This window comes from Haliaeetus leucocephalus, unplaced genomic scaffold, assembly GCF_000737465.1.
Source record: "Haliaeetus leucocephalus isolate CR32 unplaced genomic scaffold, Haliaeetus_leucocephalus-4.0 Scaffold566, whole genome shotgun sequence".
NCBI lineage: Eukaryota > Metazoa > Chordata > Aves > Accipitriformes > Accipitridae > Haliaeetus > Haliaeetus leucocephalus.
The window spans coordinates 115,021-134,967 of NW_010973002.1; the positions used below are offsets into that span (position 1 = coordinate 115,021).

At 43.5% G+C, this 19,947-nt stretch overlaps 1 protein-coding gene across 1 annotated transcript in view; it reads right to left on the minus strand.

Annotated features, from left to right (window-relative positions):
* Positions 1–2,206: 2,206 nt before the first annotated feature.
* Positions 2,207–19,947, minus strand: part of CREB5 (cAMP responsive element binding protein 5) — a 215,458-nt gene continuing 197,717 nt past the window's right edge. The window contains exons 7-10 of the mRNA XM_010577549.1: positions 11,022–11,345; positions 5,501–5,728; positions 4,509–4,617; positions 2,207–3,325 (exon numbers count right to left, since the gene is read on the minus strand). Coding sequence (XP_010575851.1) covers positions 3,162–3,325; positions 4,509–4,617; positions 5,501–5,728; positions 11,022–11,345 — 825 coding nt within the window. The 3' untranslated portion in view covers positions 2,207–3,161. The remainder of the gene's footprint in view (positions 3,326–4,508; positions 4,618–5,500; positions 5,729–11,021; positions 11,346–19,947) is intronic.

A 19,947-nucleotide genomic window follows, 5' to 3' on the forward strand; every position in this document is an offset into this window, starting at 1 on the left:
GGGATTTCTCCTCGGCGGGAAGAGCGTTTAGAGTGAGGTTCTTGGGAAGAGGCCGCTGCCACCGACCGACCGCGCAGCAGAGGGACGTCCTGGGGAGAGAGGGGCAGGGGCTTCTCCCGCAGCCCTTGCTCAGGCAGCCTCCGGCGCCTGGCCAGACTGGCAGCTTGAGGAAAGGCTGCAGGATCACTCCCCTGGAAAACAAGAGCGTTTTAATGTGGAAGCGCATCTGATGAATAATATAAGGTGCCTGGTACGGTTGGTCCTTTTACCGATGATATAGCCGATATAAATATGCTGCGTGTTGTCTTGGCCTGTGAACCTGCGACAGAGTTACAAGAAGCAATAGCAAATAGCTTTTCATCCTTTACTTATTTCCACATCACTAGCAAGGATTATACCTAAAGGCCAATAGTATAGAGAGGAGACATTTCATTGTAATTACACATTTAGGCCAACATGTGTGGTTGGCTTGCCTAGTTAGCATTAAAAAAAGAAATAATTGAGCTATATATAATACACATCAGTCAAACTGTCAAGTTGCTGAATTTAACAAAACTTAGGCAAGGTTTTTGTATTTTTTTCTTTTTTTTTTTCTTTTTAATGTAGAGGCATTCAGTTTAACAGCTAAATATTTTAATTGAGGAGACTGAATAAAATGAAGCTAAACCGTAGTTCTAGTGTAGTGTAGCTCGACTGGGTATGCTAATGTTACCAACAACTTTGATTTTTATTTTTTAATGTATTTAAGTGCTACCCATATAGAGGGACAGTTTTTTAAATTAACCCTGCGATGGCATTTTCTTTTTCATGGTGAACGATGAAATTCAGACACAGGGGAAATGCTTATTTGGGTTTTTTTACATAGTGGATACTCAGCTGGAACATTTTGCTCGACTGCATATTTGAAAAAAGTTCCCTTGGGAGCCATGATGAAGCAAAACCACTTAGCTATTACAACTGGAGGTTAAAAAAAATTATAGATTCAGTATTTAAAACACTTTAAAAGTATATGTTTGTCTAAAATATAATAGAAAATCCTTTACATTTGTATTTTTTCGTAATTTTTTTTGGTTCTTAGACTATATAATCAAGTCAAGATTTACACTGTACATTAAAAATCCTCTTCTTTTGAATGTATTTGCATAAACGGAAAGCGAGCTGTTAAAGAAAAGAATACTAATAAAAAGTTAGTTACCAAGATAAGAACTAATTCAGAAATGAATGATCCTCAGAGTTTTGCTTTCCCTTCCAGGCAGGCCCTGCTCCTTACAGTGCCTCACGCTTCAGTTGTTTCACTCTCCCTCCTGCACAGGAAAGAGCCACCCTTTTAAAACCCACGACTCCTCTAAAAAAAAAAACCACTGTCTTTGAGGAGGAGAACTTTGTTTCAGAACAAAGCGTGTTCAAGGTTACAGGATTTGCTGGGAATAACGTGAATTAGCTTTTGCTATTAAAGATGCAGCTCAAAAATGTTTGAACATTTATCACCAGCTTGGAGCCCGCTACCTAAGTAAGCAGCGGGAGGTTTTGCCGCTGACAGATTTGAGAGCAAAATCAGGTCCCAATATACAGCAAGGCAGTGTAATTAACTGGCATCATCTCTGTCTGATTTTCCCATCAATCGCTGGTACCACTCGGGGATGCAAATCAGTCACACTGAGGGTCAGGCCCAGAGTCCAAACAAAAACCTTAATTGTGGCATAAGGCTCTTTTCCAGACCCTCTTTGCAGGACTGAATTTTATCCAGAGTGCAGTGGGATTTGCCATTCTTGCAGCGCTTTTTAGTGGCTGCATGCCTTCTAAAAATTATTTAGCGTCCTAATGAGACAACTCCTTACCCGCGGTAAACGGGCGTTAAGTGCCATTAAAGTCAGTGAAGCTACACTGCTGTCTGCCAGCTCAGGATCAGTCCATGGATGCTTAAAGGAATGCCTGCAGAGAGCAGGTCTTTCCCTGGGAATTAAAAATGGCATTTTTCCAACTGGTCAGAACCGTTACGCTGATTTATTTCTCATTTATAGCCTGTGAAACCTGAGGCTGTTAGTTTTCATTGCCAGAACAACGCAACCGGGTTAGGGAACAGAACTTTTCCGAATTATTATATACTACATGGATTTTTCTATGTTAATGACTGGCAGTGCGAAAGAATTGCTGTGATTCTCAGGTGTTGCTCGCTGTGCCTGTACCATGCCACAGAAGCTTACAGGGCTGCTAGCATCAACACAGCTGGCTCTCAATCCTGCTTCACCTGGGGCCACACTGCTTTCGCCTTTTGCTGTTTATTAAAAACACTAAATCAGGAGCATTTCTATTTTCTAAAAGCCAAACGCTCAGCACAGCCCAGCTGCGGGTGAAGAGCTAGTGAAAGCAGAAGCCGTGCCGACAGTTTTTAGGTGAGCTTGAAGTTTTTCCTTGTTCATCACTGTTCTTTTGAGAAAAAGAGAGGGAAGCGAGAAAGCCTTGGAATGAAAAAAAGCAGGAAAAAAAGCTGAGGGATGAAACGGGTTTGGAAAGGGAAAAAGAAGGTGTAAGAATAACTGGAGGAGGAAAAAGCCAGGGTAGGGGAGAGAGGAGAAGGGGGAGGGCTAGACAAAAGAGCATGTTATTTGGGCTTGGTTTTGTCCTGATAGCCACATCCTATATAACCGCTTTGAAAGAGGCTCTGAACGCAAGATGGGGTCTGCTGATAGCACAACGCTAACTCATTTTTTATTATGCTGTCAGCAGATGCCCTCTCTCTATATTTATAGCCTAATTACTCTTAGTTACCTACATATGACTCTGTTTAATACTTTTCATGCCTCACGTTGGCTAACAAGCTGCAGTTTTACACAACTCCATGTTTCTGAGGCTTCAGGCTAGATTGGTGAGAAGGAAACATGACTATGTACAGAAACAGCTAGGTTTATAAACAAGTAACTGGTACCAAAAAAACTGGAGAAAGCACCAAAGCATTTCTCAGGCTGATAGCATATTAATTGCATAACTCCCTTTTATGTAACTAAGTATAAAAGACATTTTAATAACTATAAAAATGAAAGCCAGAGTCTTTCAAGAACTGAGGAATCTTCCAGGCTTGAGTTACAGTTGCAGATGTCCTTAGCACAGAGGACGCTTTGATACGCTACCACACTCCCCTAGCAGTTTCTGATCAACCACTTTTAAAGAATGGGGTTGATGTCTGTTCTGTGGCTGGCGAGCTGGGTGAGAGTGGAGCTTCCCACGACGTCGCTGACGGAGGAGGAGGTCGTGATGGTGTTGTGCTGGATGACTTGCTGCTGGGAGCAAGCTGGGACCGGGCTCGCGGGAGGACTGCTCTCGGGACCTGGGAAGGGGGTGAGGGCACAGAGACAACACACATTCATTTTTCCATCCGAGTTACAAGCCCAGGCTGGGTGACACTCCTGGATGGAAAAGGGATGTACTACTATGGCAGCAATACTAACAACCTGAGGCATGCACAAGGCCCAGGATTTCAAAATACAGTTATCCAACACTCTCTGTCTTCTGATCTTTTACAGGTTGTTTTTGTTTTGTTTTGTTTTGTTTTGTTTTAAGCGAGCTTCTCTGATATCAACCTGACTTGTGGAGTCGGGACCTTGAAAAAAGTCCAAGACCTTAATGATTATGAAACCAATGTTGGCATAAGAAGTCCGATATCTCAAGGTCTATAAAATCAGTTGGGATGCTTAAACGCTTTATTCACTCCAGCAGGAATCAAAATTGGAGTGCAGTACACTGCAGCAAAGAAAATCTAATTCGAGCAACAGTTGATAGGCATGTAATGCAATTACGTATTTTTTTCTTTGAGTACTGTTAAAGAGCCAGATGCATAGTGATGCAGAGGAGATAGAAATGGGCTCTATTTTAAGAGAATGCCGCAATCTAGCAGATATTAACCCTGAGGCTCTTCTGAGCCGTTCTAGAGCCAAGCAAAGAATTTATCCCTAAATTACCACACTCGTAAAATGCATCAACTAGACAGAATCGATTCAACGTCTCCATTAGATGAGAATTTTTTTTTAAAAATGAAAGAGTTAAAAAAGAGTTAACAAACCTTGAAAACCTGTGCCATGCCTGGTCTGCGCCACTGTCAGAGCACAGCACCATTTTCGCTGGAGGGGACTGTAATGTTTTCCTTTTTAACTTTCCTTTTGAGAGTTATTTTAAGGTTCTGGCAGCGCTGCACCCAGGAGGACTCTTGCAGGTTTGGAGCTGCGAGTTCAAGCGGGATCCTCCACAGGGGAGTGAGCGTCCATCCGTGTGCATCTCCTTGCGGAAGGGAGGGGTGGGGAAGGCTAGCTCTGCTGTGGGGGATGCAAACCAGGGCTTTTGTGGTTTTGAGCAGGGCTGGATAAATAAGGGCAGGAGATTGGATGGCTCGGATGATGTTTGAGAAGACAGGTTCAAGAGATAATATGACCGACAAGGGGTTCTGCAGGGAAGAATTGGCAACTTTGCTTTCCTGTGAGGAGTGTGGAGACAGTGCAAACATACCAGCTACTTACTTAGATATCCTTGCGATTCTTTCTGCATAGCTGTTATCGGACAGTCTTTATGTGTTAACAATAACTGTTTCAGCTGTGCTACCTCATTTTTCAGCATCGAAACCTCGTTCTAGAAAAGAAAGAGAGGGTTTGGTTTGCCACAAAGCTTAAACCAGGCTCTTCTGCAAATTTTAAACCCAAGAACACAGAAACTGCTCCACGACGTCGGAAGAACTGAGCAAAAACGGCACTCGGTGCTCGTGCGCTGGGTGTATGTTAACATTTGTCCGTAACGTTATTTTTTATCTTCTTCTGAAGGCAATTTGGCCAGACCTGTGGGGGCAAACGGCAGCCTGCCACGCTCGGGCGCAGGGTGGCAGGGCTGCTGTCGCCTACAGCTCCGCTACAGCTGGTGCCTGGGTGCTGCTCACACCGCTGTGTTTGGGAGGAGGGACATTACGCAGTCGGTCTTTCTGCTCTTGGCAGCACGCAGGCACACCTCTGGATGGGGCCAAAGTACTGTGCCCACCGTAAGAAGTGCGGCACTGTAAGAAGGAAGGCTTTTATTATCATATTCAGGATATTTTCATCTATCCACTTCACTCGCCTTACTGGTAGACCGATCTATTTATGCTCCTATCTCGCTGGCTTTGAATGAGGGTTTAGCTACATGCTCTGCTCTGAAGAGGTCTTTTACAGCCGAGTTAACGGCACTTCCAAAAAAAATCCCCACAAAAAGCAGCGACAAGAAAAGAAAATAAATACAACTCCATCTAGCGCAGGCTTCTAAATCCCAAGACAGCTTTTTCCTGGCTTATCCTGCTAAAGTGTAATTATTTCTTTAATTGAAGCGCGCACGTCTTGATTAATCGGCTTTGATTATGCCCGCGCTCCCGCTAGGAGCCGGCTGCGCGGGGGCAGCCCCGAAGGCAGCAGGGCCTGCCGGCACCGCCAGCCCCTCCGAGCACAAAGAGCCCCTCTGTGTCCTCGGGGGCGCAGACAGTGGCTCGCACCTGAAGCTGCATGTTTGTCTGGGTGAGCTCTTCTGCTTTCTTTTCCAGTGACATCACCCAGACCTTCCTCTTCTGTCTGCAGCGCGTGGCAGCGGCTCGGTTCCTTTCCAGAAATTTCCGCCTCCTCTCATCCGGGTCTTCGTCCACCACCCTCCTCCGGCGACCTCCAGTCGGCTGCGGCGGCTGTATCGTCTGCGTGGGCTGCATCTGCTGCGCCGCCGGCGAAACCTGGCGGGGAAGAGGAGGTTTGGCAGGGGGTGGTGAGGGGGGGGAAGTTACAGAGGGGGATGCTGCAATGGGAAGGGAAATCTCACACGCTCATCCTGCTCCCTGGCGAGGTCTGCAACGGGCACAAGTCGAAAGGCTGCGCCAGATGCCACTGAAATTAGCTGCTGGCAAATCCTTACCGTGGTCAAAGGGGAGATTTTTTTGAAACGATCCTCTGAATATTAGTAGGGAAAATATTTTTCCCCTTACAGTTAGTTATTAAAAACATTCACTTAGGTACTTTCTCTGCCAATCACCTATTTCAAACCTGAAATGTCAAGTTTCTCTCAGCAGCTGCTTTAAACAAAGCAGAGGGCTGTAGCGGCCTTCTTTCTGTCTCTCTTTTCTCTTTTTTTCCCCAATTGCTTCCAAAATTTTAGGACATTTCTATTTCACAGGCTCCCCCACCTCCGTCTCATGCTTTAGCACCTCTGGAGACAGGACCTGCAGTGCTCTTTGCACCTGAGTAGAGCTGGGCAGCCGCGGGCTGGGTTCACACAAGGCCAGCAGACCTCGGTGCCCCTCAGCTGGGGGGCAAAAGAAAGGATTTAGGTACCTGAACTCGAACTTGCATTTTGGTATCCCTGCACTGCGTGGAGAAGGGATATTCTCTCTTATCAGGTGCTTCCATTTGACCCCATAGATGCCATACTCCTTTTTATTCAGCAGCCTGGCTTTGACAGTAGAGGCACACCACTTCCAGCCCCGCCGCTACGAAACTAAAAAAAATTGTGTTCATGCTGCTTCAAGTGCAGGAGAGTATTGATCCTGCTCCTGAGAGTAACTGCCCCATGCCATTACAGAAAAGGCGCGTGGTGGGGGCAGCCCCGCAGAGCCGGTGCTCCGACTCCTGGGCGGATGAAACCCAAGCCCACGTCCCTGTCAGGAACCAGCATCAGACTTAACGTTCAGCCGCCTGGGAATAGGCAGCTTTGGACTGCTTTCCTGCCTCTCTGTGGCACCCAGGCCACGGGGCTCTGGATTGCGCGTGGGGCTCGGCAGCCCGACCCACCAGGTCCCATTGCTCACGCCCAGTGGGAGCTGCTGCCGCTGTTCACATTGCTGCCGCCGCTCCGGCACAATCTGGAACAGTCTGGAAACCTGAATTGTTAACTCAAAATTAACCCTCTTCTTCTGGCAAAGGCCCAAACCTCCAAGGTGCTTCCTTTTGACTCCAGGGAGTGGACGTACTCAGCGCTTTGTCAGACTGAGCCCTGAATTTCAATTGCGGCAATTAACATGTGTTTGCCTAACACCTCTGCCTGTCTCAATTAAAACGATACTATCGTCTTGCGAGGTCGCTTTTCTGTCTAGAATCTCGCCACAAACTGCAAAGAAGAATTTGCTCCCTCCTCCAGCTGACTTGTGTCAATTAAAGTGGCAATTTTATGTGTAATTATTCTGTGCATCTGATAACACTTTTTGCATAAAGCTGAATTTATTCCCAGCTTTATGTTGCACAGTCAGGGAATCTCTCTCTCAGGAGCAGAAAAACGTTTTAAAAAAGTAACCTTCTAAAAATAAATAAGCCACCCCACACTTTCTGACTGGTTTTTAAAATTTCAGCTTGTCTTAACTCCGTATGTTTGCTGGTAAAATCTCCAACTCTCTCTCCACATGGGGGGTTGCAGTCCCAGGGCTACCGCAGCTGCAGTGGCTGCAGTCCCCAGCGCTGCGCAGGACCGCCAGCCAGCACCGCACAGGACCGCCGGCCATGGCCCCCATCCCCACCAGCATCCCTGCTGCCGCTGGGAGATCGCTGCCGAGGGATGCCAGCTGCTCCCTGTCCACCGAGGCCGGGCATGCCGCCTCTTTAGCAATATGTCTGAGTGCAGAGGCCTCAGAGATCCCTTTTAACATCAACATCTCATCAAAGGCCTTTCATTTTCTCACATACGACACCTTTCCAGACTTCAGAGATCTGTTATTTATATTTCCGGACACCAAAAGCTTTCCTTATCCCACTTCTCTCCTTTCTCATTCAGCTTTAAAAATTCTTGTTTCTTCACTCTCTCAGTGGAGTCTGCTATACAGGCAGAAAAAGGTAACTACACAATTCTTTTTTTTCCCCTCATATGGTCATTTTCTCCTGAATAACTAGTGAGTCATTTCGTCTTCCGAATGCACCAGTCAGTCTTTGGGCAGTCAGAGCACATTTTCAGAACAACAAATTCTCTCCATCTCTGGCAGATATTAATTATAAAGGTTGCCATTACGTCAGTAATAATGTCACGTGGGATAATTAACTGACTCTTAACTAGATAGCTCTTAACCCTCAAATCTGTTAGGCTGTATCTTAGTAACTGTCTAAGCATCATTCTCTAGCAGGATTTCGCTGCCCTGCCTAGGGACATAAGAAAGAAAATGAACATATATTAAAATTGAGGTTAATTTTTTTTTTTAGAGGATGCTAATCATGTATCCATAATGAAGACAAACGAAGGACAACTAAGAGAATGAAACAACATCCAAACCCCTACTCTGCTTAAGCTATCAAGTTTGATATGAAGAATCCTTCGTGGGACCAAGACAAGAATAATGGTATCATTTTTGTAGTAGTTGAGGCAACATAGCCACAACTTGATAATGTCTCTCACTTTCTCAGAAAGATACCTATCAGAAGGTGATTTCTACTTTTATGCTTGAGCCAGTATTTCTCTCTGTTCTTTGCAACTTACCACAAAACTAATACCCGTTCACTCATTCTACGAAAGCATAATTCATTGACTTCCTGTGTATCAAAATGGTAGCTGAAAAGCATGAAATGAATTCTGACTTTACAGGAGGGTGTGGTGTAGAATAACAACAGTCTTGGCGTGGGAGCACACAGCTTACAGCGGTGTGGACCATGCTGTGATTTGGCAGGTGGTTTGGAATGGAAGAATCTGGTTCAGAAGAATAAGGAGGTTAATAATTAGTAAAACGCACCATAAAATTAACGTCTGCTGGAGCAATCTGACCCCCAAAGAGGCCATTACCATGGGGACTACAGATGAGCTTAGAAGGTAATAACCATGTGGTTATTACTCAGCAAACCCTTTTTTTGTCCCCACTAATGCATCTGTTCTGAAATCACTATTGCCTTTGCACCATGGGAGCAGACGCACAGCAAGAGCTCTGCTGCCCAGGGAAGCCGCTGACCATAGGATTCCTACTCCATCACCCTCCATTCCTATCCTCTAGGTGACACTTACACCTATGGACGAGGTGAAGACCGCTGTGATCCCTGACGGGGCCTTTTGCCTCCAGTGACAGGCTGTGCACGGCAAAGCTCATCTGACTGCACAGGCCCAGCTCCAGAGACTGCATGGTGCTGGGACACAGGGTGAATCTGACGTAGCTTTGTGGCTGCCAGTCAGCCCATCTACCCTGGTGCCTGTATCTCTTCTTGCCTGCTTGCGAGTCTTTTGGGGTGCCTAGCTAACAGGGAATATAAAGCACAAGAAGTCTAGGCTGTCCTAACTGGAATGAGTGTAAGAGAGACATGGACCTGCTCGAGCGGGTCCAGAGGAGGGCCACTGGGTCATTGATCTTATCCTTAAAACTGGGAGCTTTGTTTTCTCTGGTAGCTGCTTTCTCCTCACCTGTTAAAAGCGGTAACATGGATGCTTTGCAGCAGTGCTCCATACTGTAGTATCTGACTCCCTCCCCTGCATTAACATGTTTATCCTCCCAACCCCTCGGTGAGGTGTCAGTACTATTACCCTTGTTTTAAAAGCCTCAGAGAGGTTAAGTGACTTCCTCCACCTCATCCATGGAGTCCTCAGTCTGCTAAGCACTGCTTTACCCTTACTCTCTCATGGATCTCCAAGAGAGCCATCAGGTTACTTCTGGTTTCTCTGTTATGCGATAATGTCTTTTTATTGGAGTTTTTAAACAACTCCAAGGAAAATAACTCATTAACAGATGGGAAAATAATTGAATTCACAAAGTAAAAACTGAACTAAACTTAGGAAAGCTCTGGACATCTTCTCACAGGGGAGTCTGCTGCTCTCTTATTTAGACTGTTTCTCTAAAGCTGACAATTCATTTTACATTAGCAAATGCTTTAGGGAAATCCCATGTGCTTGCAGCCTCTGCAATAATAAAGCTAGATGTTAGTAAATAGTTAATGTTGTGGGACACTGGGATGTCAGCCAAATCCTCTCATTTTCTTTAATGTTTTCTAAGAGCTTGTCTGAAAGGTATTTGCAAGAAACACAATACTTCACAGATTGAACTTCTTATGGCTGGCACTCCTCTTTGTCTTCATTCGATGCACTGCCCACTTGCCCTCCTTAAATTTGCTCCCCAGACCTGACATGTTACAGTCACTGCCCCCAGAGCTTTATTTTTCTTGTGTGATCCTGATGCAGAAGCCTATCATCTTAAGACATTAATAGAATTCCTCTTAATAATGAGTCTGCTATAGTCCATGCTCACTAGTTCGTTAGTTCAAGAAACATTCAGTTCAGATACTGAATTATCTAAATTGCTGACGCCAATATACCTGGTCCAAAAATTGAGACCTCCATCTCATTCAATGGAGACTTTCACTGTGTTTTCATCATCTGAATCCAATTCAAAATTGCCTTCCTGGTTTAAATCTCTCTCCTTGGATTGGCTTCACCATCTTTTTCTCCTGTCACAACATCCACCAACTACTGCCCGCACTCTCACCTAATCTTGGCTTTCTCTCATACTCTGCAGATGGGGTCTGCTATCCCCTTCACAGGGTCTGGATTCTTTCTTCTTTTCCTCTAAGCCAGTGTATTTTACCTTAGAACTACCTCTACTATCTCCAGACTTGAACACCCCCCCCAAACACACACACACCAGTGCCATTTTAATTCACTAAATATTGTGCCACGTATTTCTGCAGGTAGAACACATACAGCTCTTTAAATCTTGGCCTGAGAAGTTCAGGTTCAAGCACGTTAAGCAACCTATATAATATGCTAATCTCCATAATAAACCTCATCCATAAAAAGGTATGTGGCAATTTGCAGAGCTCAGAGCAGTGAAAAACCTTGGACCTCCTTATAAAGTAAGATACTACAAATGTCTAGCAAATTAAGCAGCAAAACAAGTTGTTGCTTCACTCCGTTTTCTGAATAAAGTTTGCACTTCCCCACCACCTGTAGCAGACATTTATGAGTAGCCTGAGGGGCTTGTACCTAACAAGACATTTGCGCAAGAAGAAACAATACAGAGATCAGGCTTTAACTCCACGTAACAGCAAAACCCAGCAATGCAGCAGGGCATGAAGGTCTACCTGTGCTTGTCCGCCTGAGTGCAGCGGGGGGTGCGGCGAGGTCTGGTGATGTGCCGGGTGTGCATGAAGGTGCGAGTGAGAGTGGTGGTGGGGATGATTCTGCTGGTGATGAGGCTGAGGATGAGGATGGTGCGCCGGATGCTGGTGCTGATGCGGGTATGAGTGATGAGGTGGCAGCGTCTGGTGCTGATGAGGATGTGAGTGCATATGATGGTGTGGCGTCTGGTCCTGCCGTGAGCTCATCATTTCCATCATGTGGCCCATGGTGTTCATATTCCCGTTCGACATGGCGGCAGGATGATGAGTCAGCGCTGCCTTCAGTCTCTGGAACAGAACAAGGCAGAAAATTCAGCATTCATACACGATGATCTGAGCAATCAGAATAAGATTTCTACTGTTGTAGAAATGGTGCCTTGTCCTGTGTTTTGAGATTTATTTCTTGCTGTTCCCTTGATAAAAGGCATCTTATTTCAGTTCGAGAAAGAACATATTCTTGGGCTCTAATCCTGTTTTCCACTGTAAATATGTAAAGATATAAACATCTGAACTGAAATTTAACAGTTACACATTTCCTACTGTGCTGCTGAGGAAAAATAACTGGCTCTCATCCTTTTCTCTTTGGCCAGCTCAGTAGCGTTAGCTTCATCAATTTTGTATTCTTGCAACTTTTAAAAAGGAAAGTCTGATTAAAATAAAGGTGAAACAAAGTTCCCCTCTTCTTTTTACTACAGATATTTTTTAAAAGACTCACTGATAAATATACTGCATTGCCATGTTTTTCAAATTCAGGCTCAAATATATTCTACAGCTGTACTTGTACCCAACCTGTTCTTTCATCAGAAAGACAGGAAAACAATGAGGGTGGCCTCAACCTGATCCTCTTTCTTTGCCGGAAAGTTCAAACATCTGCTCTGTTGTTACCACATGCTAATCGCTCTCTCTGTTTTGTACTCCTCATATTTTGTACTGTCACCGGATTGGGCCTTGGAGTCCTGACCAGGGCAAAAGTCTCCTTAATATCAATGAGATTCGTTCTCTTTTACCTGAACACCATCAATGGGCAATGGGAAGGGCTGCCACATTTTGCACTGCAGGATAGGGCCCGTGTGTACTAAGGCTATAGCTGAAATACAGAGAAAAAAGGTTCCCTTTCAGTGCAATTACAGGGTCATCCCAAAGCTGCGAGCTGTCCTGGCATACAGACACCTCGCTGGTGTCATTCTACCCTTGGATACTGAAATCACTGCTGTCCTACCAGAGTGTGCCAAAGGTAGAGCCTGACAGATGTCAGCTAGGAGAAGGGCTCCTTCCAAACCCATAGAAACCTCTTTTGCACCCATGGTTCTGCATCTTGCTCAACATAGAACATTCTTTACAGGCAGCCACCCAAGATCTCTTTACTTCTTTACATTTTTTAAGAAGTCAGCATGAGCTTGGTTTACTCTCACTAATGCAAGTAATTAGTCAGCAGAAAATGGTAAGATAAAAATGGAGGGAAGGAAGTCCATGGTATCACTTGATGCCAGACTAGCGTGATCTGAATAACCCATCAACTAGCTCATAGTTCATTATCCAGCCAGAGGATATAATGAATAGCAGATAGCTCATCAATAAGAGATGCTACCTATAGGACAGCCAGCAAGAAACAGCAGTGGTACGAGGAACAGAGGTGTGCCTTTCCTCATAGCTGTATCTGTGGGTCACAGGTGGCAGTCAGAAGATCCTACAGGCCAACGTGGCTAAAATCTGCCAGTGGAGGAGCAATCACCAGATTGAACTGCATTTGGGTTTTGTCTTTAAAGCAAAGAGAGTGACTGCCAGGACACTCAGAACCTATAGATGGGAATTTCAATCTACTTTACATTGAAATAACATCTGTCTGGACAACTCCACTGCAAGGCCATAAGTAAGGGCTCCTATGTTCAAAGCTGCTACCCTATAGTGTTTGTGCACCAGGGAGCGAGGAAGAAACAAATTCTTAAGGAGAAAAAAAAAAGAAAAAATATTAGAGAAAAAAAAAGAAGGTTGTTGAAGGCAGAAAGAAGTAACAAGGTCAATTCAAAGTGTCATCCTCAAATTTTTGTATCCCACATGTTTTTGCAGATTTCATGAAAGTCATTCCACTGAGACACTCTAATAGATCCATTAATCCAAATTTGGTGGCTTATTTCACTAACGATCAATTGGCTGAACAAGACTTTAAAAAAAAAAGAAAAGACACATTTGCAAAACACATCAGTGCCTCAGTTTGCATGAAGGAAAACGAGACTAATGACTTTTAAGAAGTTTCCTTAAGAAAGCGTATCAAACCATGACCACACTATGGCATGTGTCATAACGTCACAATTTTAAAAAGAAATCGAGGCAACTATAGCAGCAAGGTTGAATACCTCCTTCCCTACTTCTAAAGTCAGAACAGAGCTCAATCTAATATCAAGAGCAGTAACCCATCCTGGGTACAAAACAGAGGAACTGAGCATCTGTCATCCTTAACGTTTCCGAAATCAAGTGCTGTCCTGGTTACTGCAAGCAGCTTTTTCACAATGCTCAGAATACCTGGTGTTACCCAGGAATGTATTAGGAAAAATATGGAAAATACCACATGAATAAGTCAAGTCCTTCTGCACATCATTCTTCTTCAAAACTTGCTAAGACCTTTTTCATGGGGCTGAGCCACCACGCAGATGTAAGCCAAAACACCAACAAAAGCTGTCATAAGTTTGTTTTCTGCATCAAAATGCAGAATAACCAAGGTCTCATTAGCCAGCAGTTTCATGTGATGAATACCTAACAAAATCTACCAATGCTATATCTGTCAAAGACCTCTGAAACTGAACTACAGCATGTCTTATTCTAAACTGCAGACTTTCAAAGCCAAAAAAAAAAGGAGGGAAAAACTTAATCTGCGAATAAACATTTTTTTTCAGCTGTAAAAACTGCGGCTTATTAGTGTGGCGCGACTTCAAGGAGAATAAATTATTTTGTTTTCTTTCCACAGCCCCTTCTACCACATCCATTTATTTGAGATAGCAAATCAAGAGAGACAGTGAGAGGTCTGACATGCAGCTGGTTTCAGTCAATAGGGGTCATTTCCATTTGGTCTGTGTATTTTACAAGCTCCTTGTTCGCTGTTCCCAATGGGAGGGTGGGCCAGCTGCCCTGGATCCCAGTCCTGGTAAGAAACCAGCTCTCTACCTCATCCTGTCCCAGTGCAGCAACAGCCATTGCCCGGCCCTTTAACTTCGTGCTTAGATCAGCTCCGCAGCAGCAAGAGCCCTGCCTGCTTATGTACCCAGAGCAGCTTTTATCTTCCATTAATCGGTCGCTGCTGCCCATCAGAAACATTTGGGGAACGATAAACATTATTTTTTTTCATTTGGTCTTCAGCAAGATCAATTGTTTTGGATGTTTTAGTTAGAGCACAGGGAGGGAAAATCACCAGAACTTGGTGAACTCTTTGCATTGAGTATGCATAGAGCTGGAAGGGCAGGCTGCATTTTTGTTATTGTCCTTTTTATGTGTGCTAATTGCAAACAGCTGTTTTAGTTTAGTGTCGAGTAAAATGCGATGGCATCAAAATTGACCTTACTGGACTGACTACATTAGCAAATCCCCTCTAGGATGAAATGATAACCCAGGACCTGATCCTGCGGCTGTTCAGTTTTTCAGGAACTGTGTGACTGACTTCAGCAGAGCCTGAGGGTACCTGGCAGTTCACAAATTGGGGCTGAAACAGAGGACTCGCTACTCAGATCTGCTCTCACCAAAACCCGAAATTTCTGCTAACCGCAGTGGCAGTGTTCTTTAGGGCACAATCCCTTTTCTCTCCCTTTTATAGTGCAATTTTCCAAAAAAGCCCCACCAACCTCAAGCAAAGAGGAAATGCAGGTGCTCCTCTTGCCTGGCTTTTAGACCTTACTGATTTTTTTATCATTTCATCAAAGTAACATAGTGACCAACATCAGTTAGAGCTGATTTCCACTTGATCATGACATTTCCATTAACAGCTGTCAGTGACACAGACAACATGAGAATCCTTCACAGGGAACAGCCTGCTTTGCTTCTGATCAAGTGAATAAAGAAAATTCCCTTTTGATCCTACAGGAAGCCAGAAGCCCATATAAACTCTCATTTTGATGCTTAGGAGGAAATAGAAACAGTGGATATTAGTGCTCCACAAGTATGAGTGTTGTGTTCCCTGTACTATTGCTCATGGTAATGCCCCTAACTGACACATTTACTCTGAAGCCACCCTACTGAATGCCATATGAAGTTAACACTCCAGAGAAGTTATCATTGTACCTGGAATACTGGGGGTTTTTTTGGAAACAGACAGTTTTCACAGTGCTTCCTCAATCTAAAGCCTGACATCATGGTGCAGTGAATTGCTTGATGTTTCCTTTTATCAACATAGATCATAATCTATTTGCTGAACATCTTTGGGCAAATCCTAAGTCTGCTAAAAAATGGGCTACAAGCATTTGAGATCACGAATGAAAAATAATACCAGCTTCCCTAACACTTCTGCAGTTCAGGATCTTGCTGCTTTCTAATTTTTCTCTATCATGACATGTATTTCAAGGTTGCCTTCAGTTTTGCCTCACCGTTCTTTCTCTAGAATTGCTAGTGAAAACCAGACAGCATTTTTTTCAGTTTGTTAGAAGGGTGGAAAAAAAAAACCAACCCAAAACAAACTGTAAATTTGGAGGTTGCTTTTCCCACAACTAAAAACTGAAATAATTTGGGGGTTTTCATATATATATATAAAAATATTTCTAATATTTATAGCACGTTATATTTATAGTGCAACAGGCTATAAATATTATATGCCATGATCCGTATATGACAATAAATGACAACTTTCTCCCATTTATTCCTCAGTGGAGAAAGGACAAAAATCTCCTCCAATTTTATAGATGTTATTACCTGAGTGGTCTCTGCTTGCATCAAACAATAAGCTATTATATCATCCAGCTGAATTTTAGGTTGGGACAGACATGGAGTGCTGGTTTTGAATAGGATTGAATTGTTCTGAATAAGTACTGCACTCAGAAAAAAACTCTCTTCCCCTTCTGGTCTGCATGCCCAAATCCCACTAAATTAGAGAATAGACAAGACCAGCTGTAGTATCAGCTTAATGTCTGGTATATTCTTATCAGAAGATTATATCAGACCCCTGTAGGCAGATGGAATATGATCTCAAAGATATTTTCTTGCACTAGTGACTGTGATTCTGGTCCCTGTTATACAGGGGTTTAATAAGTTCCCCAAAGGGGATAGAAGAGACTAGAGAGGGGTGTGAAATCAGAAAAAAAATACAGACATCAAGCATCTCCACACATCTGCAATTAGGTAGCAGCCTCAGGGTAAAAGTCTTGATTAGCCAAACTTCATGGCAAGTGTACCATTGACTTCAGTGGCACTAATATTGTTTTCTCATCTGCAATAGTCAAGTTTTCACTCCTCTAAGCGTTGTACCCAAGATGCATACACGGAGTTAAGCTGGTGGCAGCTAAAGCTGTGAACAGAACTTCACCCAGCGTATTTCAGAGCAGCACACTGAATTTTATCCTTTCCTCCAACTATGACTGCAATGTGAGAACTTAAGCATAAATGTCACTCAGGTCTTTTATAGTTGGCTGCTTACAAGCATTTCACAGTGTAAATAACAGAAGCCACTCTTTGCAAATGTTCCACTCACATTCACAAAAGCAAATTGGAGGCGATTCATCTCCACCCAATAAGTGAACTGCAGATACTTAGGAGCACATTTCAGAGACTGGTGATTAGAAAGTCTCTGGTGCCACATTAAAAGCTTGCTCCTACATTTCTTGTCCAGTAAAATACAGTCCTGCATACTGACTGAAGGAGTGAGAGGTGTGAGAAGGACATGAAATCCAGAACCGAAGTGACACATTACACTAATGTAAAGAGAAAAGGGGGATGCATTTAATCCACAACTCGCCAGTAAACAGCACCAAACTGTTAATCTTCCAATTATTCTCAGGCTGTTTGGCAAATCTGAATTATACTTTTCCCTTCCTTTGTGCTTTCTTTCCTACTTAGTCAGATTTTGTAACAACACGAACAATGGATCGTCATCCAGGCTTCAGTGCAGCTTAGCCTCTAATAAAAACAACAAATTTGCTCCCTTGTCCTTCCAAACGCAAACTGAATTAAACTTCAGCAGCAAGCAGCGAGAATTGACTGCAAACAATCAAAGCGGCAATAAAACTAATAGACACCATGCTGCTCAAGGACGGGTCAGCTGCAAGAGCTGCTTCAGTGTCCCTGAACGTGGGGCGCAGAGGAGCTCCGAGCAGCCACGCTGCCCGGTGACATCAGTCCCAGTGACACCTCCCCGGACGACTGCCAGTTTTAAGTAATCCGATGCAGGTTACAGCCACGGTGGCCCAAGGGTACTCTGCCAGAACTGCCATCTTCTGGTGACGGCATTTCATTGAGAATGGCCACAGCTCCAGGGACAGCAGAAAACACAAGTGAGTTTACATCTCATCTCCACCCAGCATTTTCCTTCTGTTCACCTCAAAGCACCTTGCAAAGGAGAAAAGCATCATTATCCTTGTGCAGTGCACCACCTTTTTAAGGATTAGAAACAGAAAAATACTAAATTCTCCATTCCTATTCTACACACATTTTTAATGAACAAGTAGATTATAATCAAGACAGAAAATACACTGAAAGTACAGTTTGTGCTTCTCACTATATGCTATTTCTTGCATGAATCATTTCTCAATGCAGTGTTAAACAACTGGATTTGATTTGCACAGGAGTCAGGAAATGTAAGGTTCAAAAAATCAAACCCCTAATTCCCACCAAGTCTAAGTCAATCCCTGCATGTGTATCCATGACAAGGGATATTTAATTATGTAATCACACAACAGACAGCGAAGTGATTTATTACTGGCAAATGGTGTCATACAATTTCAACATACAATACCAATGGAAGGATCCAAAAAATACAACCAACTTCTGCCTGATTTCCCCTCTGTGTGCCAAAGTCCAGAAGGAAAGCTGTTACTCAGCTGCTACCTACCCCTAGAGAGGCAGGTTTCTGACAGCAATATTCCTGACAATCTGGGGATTAATTGCCTGTGCCTGCTATCAGTAGGCAGGCACATACCTAATCACCATCCTAATTCTCCAAATAGACTGTCTTTCGCTTAGTTACTCTGCCAGATTCATCTACGGGATATTCCCATGCATGCTAAGTTGTCACCCGTGGAAAACACAGGAAAAGGAGGTGGCAATAAAATCACTCAGTGTTAATAGCACCCCGCAAGGCAGTGGGAAAACTTGGGCTTGAGGGACCTGAGTCTGTACTGCCCATCTGCTAGATCTATTCTCTAATGTCTGTATTACAGCTCATTCCCAAGCCAAGAGACCACGGACTCTTTCTTCACGTTGGACATAAAACACTTTGGCAGAGCCTCTGGCAAAGGGGCTGGAGCTCAGGTCTTCCTTACTCCTGCAAGCAAATGCTATAACTAGGTTTCTAAAATCATGTTCCCATCTTCTAGTACAATGCAAGTGGGAAGTGCTTGTACAGTGCTTGCATTGCTATATATATATATATATATCTTGCCTGAGCACACAATGAACATTTATGAAAGTATTAAATGAGAAAAGTGGGAACTGATTTCAGAGGAAGTTTGGGGAATTTCCTGTACAAGCCAGATACAGAGCAAATCCTCAAATCAGAGCACTCTAACACTGGAAGGAACACTGTGGGTTTGGGTATTTTAATCTGTACTCAGAGATCTGAAGGGATTAGCACCGCAAAAATCTCTCTCTGCAGAATAGCGCTCTGAAGCCTCGAGAGCCCTTAAGGAGTGACCAGTTTCTTCCCGAGGATGCAAGTTGTTTGCTTTTCTTCTCCCTCTCACAAGCATAATATATACACCAAGGACATGAGAAAGGCAGGTTCAAAGTCTTCTTCTGTCAGAAGATTTCTGAACTTTCATCACCCACCTCTCACTAAGGCTGATTATGATTAAGTCATTCACATTCAAAGAAAAATGCCATCCAAGTATATAAAACTTTGGAGGTTTTTTTTTCCTTCACTGATGTGATTTTTCAATACTCGTTTTTCCTGGATTAAACCCAGCACATTTAAAGGGCTACTAGGAAACCAGAAATGGGATACATGTGCACTTAAAAGTGCTTTGATTTCATCCCAGATGTGCAGTGCTCAAGGGCGTAAACACACCCACACGCACGCGCGCACACACACATACTGACTGTGTAGAGGATACGATCTGATCTGTAGATTTTGTTTCAAGATTATACCAACCAGACTCTGAAATGTAAAACCGAAGCCCTGACCACTTACAGCCATTAGGGATCCCAGGGCTCTTTGTGAAAGAGTATTGATGTTCATTAGCCTATTGGCCCGACTGCAGAATTCAATGCAGGTAATTAGATGTTGTCTCATTATCACGTAGTTTCAGGTGAAGTTATTTTTCTCCTTCGTTTCTAAAGTTAAGCGATTCCTGAAACATTTTTAAAGCATTCATGGATATTTATTTTTCTGAAGAAATTACTAGAATTTAAAGTACAGTACAGGGACATATAAAATGAGAATGTTCTTATGGGTTATTTCACATTTTTTTAAAGCTGAATTCCAGCATCTGACCAAAAAAAAATGAAAATAGCATTTTAATTCAGCAGACCGCTTTCAATCATCTGCCTACGAAAATCTAGTGACTAGTGACTTTAAAAACATGCACTCGGGTATGGCATGTAGTATATAGATACAAACTGTAAAGAGGTGAACAGGTTCATTTAGTGTCAATTTTCACTGTTATAAAATAAATATAATCTATGCTGAGAGTTATCTGCATGGATATCATGAATATTCAGCATTCAACATACCAGTGTTGATACGTACTGTCCTTTTACGCCC